Source organism: Toxorhynchites rutilus, chromosome 3 (genome assembly GCF_029784135.1).
Source record: "Toxorhynchites rutilus septentrionalis strain SRP chromosome 3, ASM2978413v1, whole genome shotgun sequence".
Classification (NCBI taxonomy): Eukaryota; Metazoa; Arthropoda; class Insecta; order Diptera; family Culicidae; genus Toxorhynchites; species Toxorhynchites rutilus.
The window spans coordinates 4,372,142-4,384,041 of record NC_073746.1 but is presented as its reverse complement, the minus strand read 5'-3'; the positions used below and the strand labels follow the sequence as shown (position 1 = coordinate 4,384,041).

The 11,900-nt window shown below is 41.9% G+C and overlaps 1 protein-coding gene across 1 annotated transcript; it reads right to left on the bottom strand.

Annotated features, from left to right (window-relative positions):
* Positions 1-6,393: 6,393 nt before the first annotated feature.
* On the bottom strand, positions 6,394-11,640 carry LOC129779856 (uncharacterized). The gene has a single exon (XM_055787598.1). It carries the CDS (start codon positions 11,638-11,640, stop codon positions 6,394-6,396), a length of 5,247 nt encoding a protein of 1,748 aa, XP_055643573.1.
* Between the last annotated feature and the right edge of the window lie 260 nt (positions 11,641-11,900).

Genomic DNA, 11,900 nt, shown 5'->3' with positions numbered 1-11,900 from the left:
CTAACGTTCACCATCTCAACGTAGAATGAATTGCGAACGAAAAACTGTTATAGCCTTGCATGGCAGATGGAAAATGTACAATGCATTTTCTTAAAGAATTCACCAACGACACGATCGCAACCTTAGGTGGATGTACAATATATCAACGACTAAAAACTGATAAAGGCAGACATAAAAATTAACATAAAAATTAACAACGCAGACATTGACATGGAACATCGTTCGGCAGTGTCATATTCGCCTCAACTGAGCAAAACATTCAATGATCATATTAATGTTCAGTTCTGTGGTTCGATGAAGAGCAACAAATACATTTGCAACAACGAAATTTATATTGATATTCTTCATCCAATTTGTCTACTTTACCACAAAAATATATTCCTTTTTTCCATTCAGATTCGTTAATGAAATACATCGGGAATGGAATACAAAGAATGGTTTGTGTTTTTTTCAATCATCATCGGCGCTCTATTCCTCGGTATGTCAAACACAAGAGTATCGAACGTTTCACGTATATGTAGATCGTTAAAACGTTTAAACACACTTACAATATATTAGTTATTTTTTATTCAACAACCAACATATTCACTAGAAATAATTTTTATGGCAAAACAACGTTTGCCGGGTCAGCTAGTATATTTATAAGATATAGGAGTGCTTTCTTTCCATTTCCACTTTCGAACAAAGATCAATTTCGCTAGCGCAACCTTCAAATGGACTAACAACGCTTGTTATGATGTAATTGTAGAAAATATGGGGGTTCAATTTTCTGAATTATTCAGAGTTTTCTTAGAGAGAGGGGAGGAGTGTCGAACCACAATTTCTTGGTGTGGTTTATCCGCGAAAGCAAGTTCCATAGTAATTCTATGGACATTCCTGAAATTTGTTAGTAAGTGGGAGACTTTTGAAATTTTGTTTTGGTCATGGTTTTCATATTATTTGACCACTAGTGTATACGACCTTGCAGATGGATAGTTTAATGATTCCTGTATTGATAAAACATCATTTTTTGTGTTTGTATCTTATTTTTAGTCATTTATTGCGTTATCCGCGATTTTCGTGATCAGCGGTGGCCTTGCCAGACTATTCCGCGGATAATCGGGGTTCTACTGTACTTAGTTTTCGTTTTCGAATGAAAAATCAATCTTATCTAAACAAGAAACTCACTCATTATAATATTAGATAGGACGAACAAGGAATCACAAAATCTTCACGTGTTGGTCACTGAGACTGATAGTAACAGAATAAGAAAATAAATAAAATATGGTTTATTTGTGGATGTCGAAATGTGATTCAAATGAATATCTTCGGGAGCTGAGACCGACACTGATAGTGTACAAGTGCTTCCCGTTAAGTGCGCTTTCGGTCTCTTGTTGCGGGCTCAATGAATGCGCAGCAATAACTATACAGGGATCCACGTGTTAAACATGTCTGCCCCATCGTTGACCGCAATTTTTAATTTTTTTTTCCCTTGTTGGGTGTGAACCACTGCGTCCATTAGTTTGAGCTATTGTGGTATGCCCCATTTTTTGTACTACGCTTCAAGCTTATCTACTGCTCATTGATGAAGAAGTAGACTGAAAGCTATAGCGAGATAGGTGCCAATCAGGAATAATCTGTTTGATAAAATTTATAGTCCTGATCGGCGACACAGACCAAACTTCCTTGGGCTCCAGAATAGCCTTATCAAGGTGTTGAAGTTTGCGTCTTGTTAGTGCTCCGCATTTGCAGAGCACATGTTCCGAGGTTTCGCTTTCGGCATTACAAAAGCGACAAATATCATCTTGCACTAAACCTATGTTTTTGAGATGGCATTTACTCGGACAGTGTCCTGTTATAAGACCAGTGAATGTGTTGAAGTCTTTCTGATTAAGACTCAGCAATTGTTGAGTAATTTTAATACTCGGCGTGATAATTTTTTTTGACTGGTTGAGTTGTACAGCCATCCAGTTGGCCATTACTTCCCGGTCCTCACATTTCTTCAGCTCACTCTTCAACACACATTCAGAAATTCCACAGAATGGTTCTGGACCAGTGAAGGGTGAGCTTGAGCCGAGTCTTGCGAGTTCATCTGCTTGTTCATTTCCCTCTATACCGCAATGGCCAGGAATCCAGTATAGTTGTACCGTACTTCTCTGACACAGTTGTCGTAATAGGCAAATGCATTCCCAGACAATTTTTGAATAGCACTTGAAAGCATTGAGGGCTTTAAGTGCTGCTTGACTGTCTGAGAAGATGCAAATGTTAGCATGTCTATAATTTCTTTTAAGGCAGACATTTATACATTCTATTATTGCAGCTACTTCTGCCTAGAAAACTGTTGGCCAGTTCCCCATAGCTACAGAAATTTTTATTCTGGGACCATACACTCCAGCACCTGTTCTGTTACTCATTTTCGACCCATCGGCATAGAACAGGATTGAACCATTACGAACATCGGGACCACCCTCATCCCATACTGAACGGGAAAGTTCGATCACTCTGTATGGAATGTCATAATTGGTCCTTGGTTCCATCCAATCGCTGTTCATCTCTGAGGTTGGTCCAACGGGTAAGAGATTCAGGATGCTCAAGTGACCAGTTTTGTTCCCGTCTAATATTTTTTTATATCTTTTTAGCTTTAGAGCGCTTCTATTAGCCTCCAGCTGAACATGTTGACCCAAAGGTAACAAGTGAAGGATAGCCTCCAATGCCTTTGAGGGTGTGCTTCGCATTGCTCCTGTTACAGCAACGCATGCCAGTCATTGGAGTTTGTTTAGCTTTTTTATAGCTACAGTCTCCTTAGTCTTTGACCACCATACTAATGAGGCATAGGTTATCCTAGGCCGCACAATTGCTGTATAGACCCACATAACCATTTTTGGTTTAAGGCCCCATGTTCTGCCTATCATTTTAGAACATGTCCATAGGGCAATGTTGGCCTTACTGATAATTGCATCTAAGTGTGCGTTCCAGTTTAGTTTAGCGTCTAGGATTACGCCTAGATATTTCACTGAAACGCTGAATTTTATTTCCTCTCCTCCAAGATTTAGAGTCTGCAGATTGTTACGGTTAGAAAAACCGCAACAAAATATAACCATAAACCATATGGTAATACGGACCGAAGAGTGAGTGTCCCTCCCATAATTATACACCCTACTAATACATGCCCAAATCCCATCATCACCTACCTACCTGTAAGGCATTGCATGCTGCCACGCGAATTCAAAAAAAAAAAGAATCTTTGTAAAAAAACTAACAATGTTTAACAATGATTCCTTACAACCTATGAGGAATCTTTAGTCCTAAAGGACGAAAAAAAGGAGCAGAAGATTAATAGGAGGAGAGAGAGAGTAAGGGGATAGAGAGATGGGATAGAAGAGAGAGAGAGATAAAAGGGGGATTCGAGCCGTAAAGGAAGATTGGAATGGCTCGAATCGGTCTTAACTCACGGACCGTCGAAGAAATTATACCGAAAAATCGACAAAATTAAAGTTGTACTTTTTGAGTGAAGTGCGAGTGACAATAAGGGAAGAAGGAGTTGCACGTCCTAGGAACCGCACAAGCCGGGCGACCTTCACCCTCCTCGCTGGATTCAAACGACGGAAGAGGTACCTCGGAGAAAACGCCGGTGGTCAGCGAGCCCCCAACGTTATCGCTGCTCCACACGTATACGGGTGAGTCGGTCGAACGTTTCGGAGGTTGCAGTGCGGTGAGGTCTGGTCGAGCCTAGCCCCCGCTCATCGTCACTTGGACCGATGAGACCGATCCCCGTGTGCGGGCACCGTGAGTAGAATAAATAAACCCACAGAAACCCTCTCTCTATTATCAACCAACATACTCACCTGAATTCAACCTGTTCCTGTTCGGCCGCAACGATTTTCTAACCTACTAACCTGAAAAGAAAGAAAAAAATATATAATAAATTTAAAAAAATATACTTACCATTCTGTTCTTATTACGATCATATTCTCATCATATCCATCACCAACAGCTTCCGTTGTATTCGTGAGTCCACCTCGTTCCTAGGTAAGAGCCGACCCTGAGGTAATTATACAAACCAGTACCACTGTGCTAGCCATTACTTACAAGATGCAGTTTCTTCTTTTTGGTGAAAGGAACAATTGTTGTTTTTGAGGGATTTATGCTCAGACCTTCTTTGATACACCATGATTGTGTAAGGTTTAAGGCCATCTGCATCCTGCTCGATATCACATCGTCTAATTTGCCACGTACCATTATGACTAAATCATCAGCGAAACCCACGGTTTCGAAACCATTCGCCTCCAAACTAATCAGAAGGTCGTCAACCACCAGTGACCAAAGCAGAGGTGATAGAACCCCTCCTTGTGGGCAACCTTTCGTTGCAATCACAGATGTCGACGACCCACCCAGCTCCGAGGTGATTTGTCTATTTGTGAGCATGCCTTTGATCCATTCGACTATGCAGTCATCGAAATGTCTTCTTCTCATAGCCTGTGCCATTGATACATAAGAAGCATTGTCGAAAGCCCCTTCGATATCAAGAAACGCACATAATGCAGTTTCTTTTGACGAAAGAGATTTTTCAATTTTAGTCACAAGTGTGTGTAACGCTGTGACTGTGGATTTGCCTGATTGATAGGCAAACTGGTATTTAGATAAAGGGCATTTGGACATGAATACAGACTTTATGTATTCATATAATACTTTTTCCATAGTTTTCAGCAGTATTGATGATAAACTAATTGGTCTGAATGATTTTGGGAGTGATTTATCACGTTTCCCAGCTTTTGGAATGAAGACCACTTTAACGAGTCTTCATGTGGAAGGAATGTGCTCTATTATCAGACTTGCCTTAAAAATCTCTATAATCTAAGGAACTGGAGTTCCCTAGATGCTTGCTATGAAGGCAAGACTTTTCGCTCGTCCTCTCTCGAGCGCTTCGTGATTAATCTAGGGAACTTATTTCCCTAGATGTCGGCAATTGAGGCCTGAGAATCACGGTTTAAATTTATTAAAGCCAGGGATCTATTTCCCTGGACTTGGTTGGTCTCTTATGGGCTAAGCCCCTTTGCGTGAACAAATCCCGGCTAGGGCAGCCACAAAACTTCAACCTCTTCCGGCTCCAGTGCGGTCCGGTGAAGCGAAGCAAATGGTCTGCTTTTCGGATTGGGATTTGTTCCTTTTGGTTATACCTTTTATAGCGTGGCGCCTGGTTGCCAACGCTTGGGGTATCCGGATTCTGATGCGTGACGCCTGGTTGTCAACGCTTGGTGGATTTTCGGATCACGAATTGAACTTTGAACTACGAACTTTGATTTTGAACTAACGAATTAGACTTCTGATTTGAACTGTTTGATTTGAACTGTTTGATTTGAACTGTGAAATTGAACTGTTTGATTTGAACTGTGAAATTGAACTTTTTGATTTGAACTGTGAAATTGAACTCACTTCCTAGGCCAGAATCCCCAGTATATATACCCAAGAATTCATTCCTAGGCGTTAAAACTATAAAGGAGAGAAGAGATCTCTCTTTCCTTCTCAGACAACCGAGCCCATATCGATTGTCTGCCTGCTATTTCCCTACATGTTATTACTACCCGCTTATCTCTGCGGACCTTTGTCGCTCTCGCTAGAGGGGTACAATTTAGAAAGTTTATTACTCATCGTCGGCTTAAAATGTTATTTTTGTTTATAGCCCTTCGTATATTCGATAATGGGCGAGGCCAGGCTTATTACCAGCAATAATCTTTCGCCTGGTGCCTTGTTGTCTTTGTGTATTCCAGGCGCCTTATCTGTCTATGCTGCCTGCTCACGGTCTCAAATGAACACGTGATTTCCTATCTTGTATGCCTGCGCTACACTATGAGTAATACGATCTATTCAGAGGATCGTGCGGGTCACAGATTTGTTTATTTATTTGTCCCTACTTTCTGGTGCGTCATGCACCGCTTATCTGAAGCTATACAAAAGGAAAAGAAAAATAAGAAAGGGATGAATCACATGGCCGTATCTGGTGATTCATTGGGCTATAAATTTTCTATGCGCTCGTTTGCACTTCAATAACATTATTTTGTTTATTGGCCGGCCTTGCTATCTAAATTGGGTCCGTAACATTCCGGCCCTGATAAATCTACTTGTTCGATTTATAAAATTCCTGAACGGACCCTATGCTACCTGTGTTACTTATATCTCTATTTGTTTACATGTTTTCGGAGCATCATTTATTTTACATTCATCCTTATATTCTAACAGAGTTTAAAAACACTTTTAAATTTCAATTCTTCGGCACGTTGCCTGGTTCCAAAGGATGTCCTCTTCAATGCTTGGTCCATGGATCATACATCTTAGCTCTGACGCGAGCTTACATCAGTTGGCTGCATCTTTCGGATATTGGTGCTCTGGTAGCGAGCACTGACGTCTTCTTCCTGATTAGTTGATGGCTGGATCATTTCCCTTGATAATGTCCAGTACTGCAATTTTAACTGCCGGTCGTTTCAGGACACCTTTCGCGGTTTGGATCTTTGCTTGGCGAACTTGCCCGTCGCTCGCCACAAACGTTTCGATGACTCGTCCTTTAAGCCATTTTCCTGGTGGTGCGTCGTCGTCCGTGATTAAGACGATGTCGTTGACTTTGATCGGTTCTACTTTCTGCGTATTTTTATTACGCTTTAACAGAGTTGGTAAGTACTCCTTCTTCCATCGGTTCCAAAACAACTTGGAATAATGTTGAATGCGTCTCCATTGCGCTGTGTCATACTGACTGGTCGTTGGTGCATACGGTGGGGCATACTCTCCTGCTCTTCCTATTAACGCGTGGAATGGCGTCAACACTTCATCGTCGATGCAGGAGACTGGTATGTGTGTCAACGGTCGAGAGTTGACTAAAAATTCCGCTTGGATGAATGCAGCTTGCAACGTTGCTGCTGATGGCTTGCTCCTACCCCAAACTTTCAGGATCTCTGCTAGTGCTACTTTGACGTTTCTTATTAATCTCTCCCAAGCGCCTCCAAAATGTGGTGCTGAAGGTGGGTTGAATCTCCACTGGATTTCCATTTTTGCTGCTTCATTTTTGCCCATCTTCTCGTTGATTTCATTGACTAGCGACTTTAACTCTCGCTCTGCTCCAACGAAGTTCGTTCCGTTGTCGCTGTAGATACTGGTGACCTTTCCTCTTCGGTTCTGGAAGTTCCTTAACACGACCATGAACGCATCAGTACTGAGATTTTCTGCCATCTCAATATGTACTGCTCTTGTTGAGAGACAGGTGAATATGACGCCCCATCTCTTCTCGAGCGATCTCTTTACCGCTACTTCGAAAGGTCCGAAGTAATCTACTCCGCAGTTTGTAAATGGAGGTATATGCGCTTCTGTGCGGAAATGTGGTAAATCTGCCATCATCGGCTCTACCGGAGTTGCACGTCGTATTTTGCACCTATTGCAATTCTTCTTGACGTTTGCTAATACTGTTCTTATATGCAGTATCCAATACTTCTGCCGTAATGCTGCTATGACGGTGTTTTCGCCGTGGTGGAAATATCTTTCGTGTGTTGCTTTCACGATCAAATATGTATATGGATGCTTTTGTGGGAGCAATATTGGCGTTCTTGTAGTCCATGGTACTGACATGGCTTTCTTCAAACGTCCTCCACTTCTCATTACCCCTGCCTCGTCTAGGAAGGGTGCGTAACTGACCAATGGTCCTGACGATATTGTTCCGCCATTGAATAAAGTTTCCATCTCTGTTGGAAATGCTTCCCATTGCATCTTTCTATAGAGCACGTTCTCAGCTCTTTGGTAGTCCTTGTACTCAATGTCTGGAATATATCCACGACGTAATCTTTCCTTTGTCCTGTTTAATACACAAAGGTTCTTCACCAATTTCCACCAATCTGAGTATTCCTTGTACTTATCGATGAAACTAAGTTTGCTTAGTTCTTCGTGAACTAGCACTGTTTCTCTCAACTCTTCGTCTGTTTCCTTCTCTTCAATGGAAGGCCATGACGATTCTGAGAGCTTTAGGAAATCAGGTCCCTCAAACCATTGTGATTTTCCTAGCTTTTCCTTTGTGCCTTCATCGGCTGGATTTTCATCTGTTGGCACCCATCGCCATTCATTTTTCCTGTTATCTTCCAGGATTTCACCTACTCGATGCATCACAAATACGCTTCTTCGTTTTGGACTCTTGATCCATGACAATACGGTCTGTGAATCACTCCAAAATGTTTTGCTGACGATTTTCAACCTCGTTTCATCTATTATCGTTTTGGTTAATCGGCTTCCTAACACGGCCGCTTGTAGCTCTAGGCGTGGTATGCTCAATGGTTTGACTGGTGCTACTCTAGACTTTGCTGATAGAAGTCTTACGTGTGGTGTGTTTCCAGATATACTTCTTACGTACACACATGCACAAAATGCTTTCTCAGAAGCATCTACAAAGGTGTGTAGTTCTACTTCACCTGTTCTTTCTTCGAGGATGTATCTTGGTATCGTTACGCTATCAGCAGATTCAATAATTTCTAACCAGTGTTGCCAGTCTGACTGCAACTTCTCGGGAATTTCGTCATCCCAATCTATATTTTCTATGTGCAGCCTTTGCATGAGGATTCTTCCATGCACAGTTATATTTGAGATGAGTCCAAGTGGATCGTAGACACTCATCACGAAAGCTAGTACCTCTCTCTTTGTTGGTAAACGTAGCATTTGTGTAACATCACTTCCTAGCTTGTCTAATTTGATTTGATAGCCGAGTGTGTCAGACGTGGTGTTCCAATATACACCAAGTACCTTTTCTGTCATTGAATCCTTTTCTTCGAACATTTTGATTCCGGAAATTTGTACACGTTCCGAGGGTAAACTTTGCAGAAGTTCTCTGCTGTTTGACACAAAGTTTCTGATGTGGAAACCCGCGTGATCGTGAATTTTCATAACATGTAGTACTATCTCTGCTGCCTTATCAAGCTCTTCGAAACTATCCAAATAATCGTCGACGTAGTGTTGCTTGATGATTGCTTCAGTCGCCACTGGACAATATTTTCTGAATTTTTCTGCGTTGTGGTTTTTAACCGCTTGTGCACATGACGGTGAACAGGTTGATCCGAATGTCATCACCTGCATTACGTATACATCAGGTTTCTTACTGCTATCACAATCTCTCCATAAGAATCTCTGAGCGTGTTGATCTTCAGCTCGGATTCGTACTTGGTGGAACATCTCTTTGATGTCTCCACATACAGCAATTGCTCCTTCTCGGAATCTTACTAAAACACCGAACAATGACGTAGTAGCATCCGGCCCTGATAACAGTTCCGTGTTGAACGATACACCTTGTGTCTTTGCCGCCGCATCGAAAACCAACCTTGGTTTAGGTGGCAACTTATTTTTGTTGTGCACAATAAAGTGTGGAAGATAATACACTCTTGATATCGGCTTCATAATTTCTTCCTCTGACAGTTTGCGGATGTAGCCTTTCTTCTCGTAATCCGCAAATGTTTCTATTGCCCATTTTTTCAACTCTGGGTCTTTTTTTAACGTTCTCTCACTCGTTGTCAGCCTCTTTGCTGCATTGTTGTAGCTATTTGGAAATTTCGTTTCCTCATCTTTCCATAGAAGTCCAACTTCGTATCTACCATCCTTGTATTTCATAGTACTTCTTAGAATTTGTTCAGCCTTTTCTTCTTCAGCTGATTTTGGTAGATTCTTGACTACCTTAACGCCGAAGTCTTCGGTGGAGAAATATTTCTGCAAAGCCTTGTTCATTTCATCTTCTTGCTGAATGACCATGATGTGTCCGCCTTGCACATTGGACGATATGTTGCCGAACATGAACCATCCAAGTTTGGTTCGTAGCGCTGTGGGCTCGTTCGGTTTTCTCATTCGCCTTTCGAATGGAATTAACAAGTGACTGTGACTCAGTCCAATTAATATCGTCGGGCGTATACTGCTGTAACTGCTCAACGGCAGATTCTTGAGGTATGGATACCTTTTCTCCATCACCTCCTTGTTGAAGCTTTGCTCTGGGAGTTGGAGATTCTTTATCGTTCTCACTCCTTTCATGACGTATTCTTTTTCATTGTTGCCGTTGATTCGTACCTGAACTCTACGGCTGTTTTGTTCGTTTCTCGTGACGTTCTGCGTCCACTTTAGCATTAACGGATCAATTCTTCCGTTGAGCCCTAACTTGTTCGCAATCTCCTCGTCTATTAGAGAGAGTGATGACCCCGCATCCAAGAAAGCGAACGTGTTGATGATTTTGTCATTATTTTTCAACGTCACAGGAACTATTTGGTAGAATACGTTGGATTTTGTTAGTTGTTGGTGATTGTGTATCTCACCATCTGCTTGTGTATCTGGACTATGCTGTCCTTCCGACTGATTTGAATCACTTGATTCTCTCTCATGAGATTTATGAATTAATGGATGATGTTTGAACTTACATCCATTAATTCCACATTGTTTTGCTCTTTTGCAGTCTCGCATCATATGGTTTGTAAATGCGAGACAGCTCAAGCATACCTTTGCCTTAAAGGCTAATTCATTTCGCTTTTCAGGCTTCATAGCCTTAAATCTGGTGCATTCGAGGAGTTTGTGGTTTCCCCGACATGCTTCACAATTGCGTTTTATTATTGTCGATCTATTTTCCTGATGCGTATTTACGTTAAATCGACGCTCAGGCCTCGTGTCTCGCGGCTGCGATCTGTTAATTTCTCGCGGCTGCGGTCTGCTTGTTTCTCGCGGCTGCGGCCTGCTGGTGCCATTCAGCAGTCTATTGGTTCTCGAATGAGGCTTCAGCCACTCATTGAGATCAGCTAAAGTCTTTGCCCCGTCGTACATTTCTTCAGTCCACTTCACCTGTAGACCGTAGGGCATTTTCCTTATGATCTCTTCCACCAATCGGTGGTCAATCAGGAATTCTTCTCTATCCATAAGAGAAACATTACAGACGAGATTATCCAGTGCTTCGGATATCTCGGTAATCAAATTCCGACTCTCCCTTTTGATATTGGTGAGTTCGGCTAGTAGTTCTTTATAGACTAGTTCGGGTCTTCCGAAATTATCTTCTAGTCTATCAATTATTTGGTCCATATTATTTGGATCCATCATTAACTGTCGGACGCTCCTCTCTGCGTTCCCGTACAGCACTGTTTGCAGGCGATTCAAATTTTCAAGCCTGTTAAATTGACCTTGTTTTGTGGTCTCATCAAAGGCCTTTTTAAATTTCGGCCATTCTCTGGCCGCACCTCCATATTTTGGCAAGCTCATGAGTGCTTGTCGCTTTAGGTAGACAGTCCATTCTGGCTCTGCCTCCTGATTTTGACCTTCGATGCTGTCATTATTGTGTGCTGAACTTGTACCTGGTTCAGCTTCGAATCTCGTTGTCCTCATGGACTTTACCAGAGCCTCCATTGCTGCTCTGTTCTCTTGCAAAATTTCTTGCAAGCTGTCTCCGGAAACTGATTGTCTGACTTTGACTTTCAGTTCCATCATTTCCCTTTCTGTGCTCATGCACTTAGGGCATACCCACCTTTCATCTTTCTTGGGTAGGTATGTGAGTCCCACACATGAAATGTGGAACCACCGATCGCATTCATCGCATGCGACCATGTCCTCTTTCTTGTCTTTGTCCGTACACAGACGGCAGTGCCCATTAGGGTTGGCTTTATATGCGTATGTAGCCATTTTAATTAACGTGATTCCTTCTTGAATACACGTGAGTTCAATTCAGATCTTTTTTGAGTGCTTAAATTTTCAAGTCTTATCTCTTTCTTATAAACGTGATTCCCTTTTGAATGCACGTGTGTTCAAATCAATTTCTATGAGTGCTTGAGTTCCAAGTCTTATCTCCTCTTACAACGTGATTCCCGTTTGAATACACGTGAGTTCAATTTCACTCTCTGGCGCGAGAGTTCAAATTTCAATTCTTGACTTCTTAGTCTTTT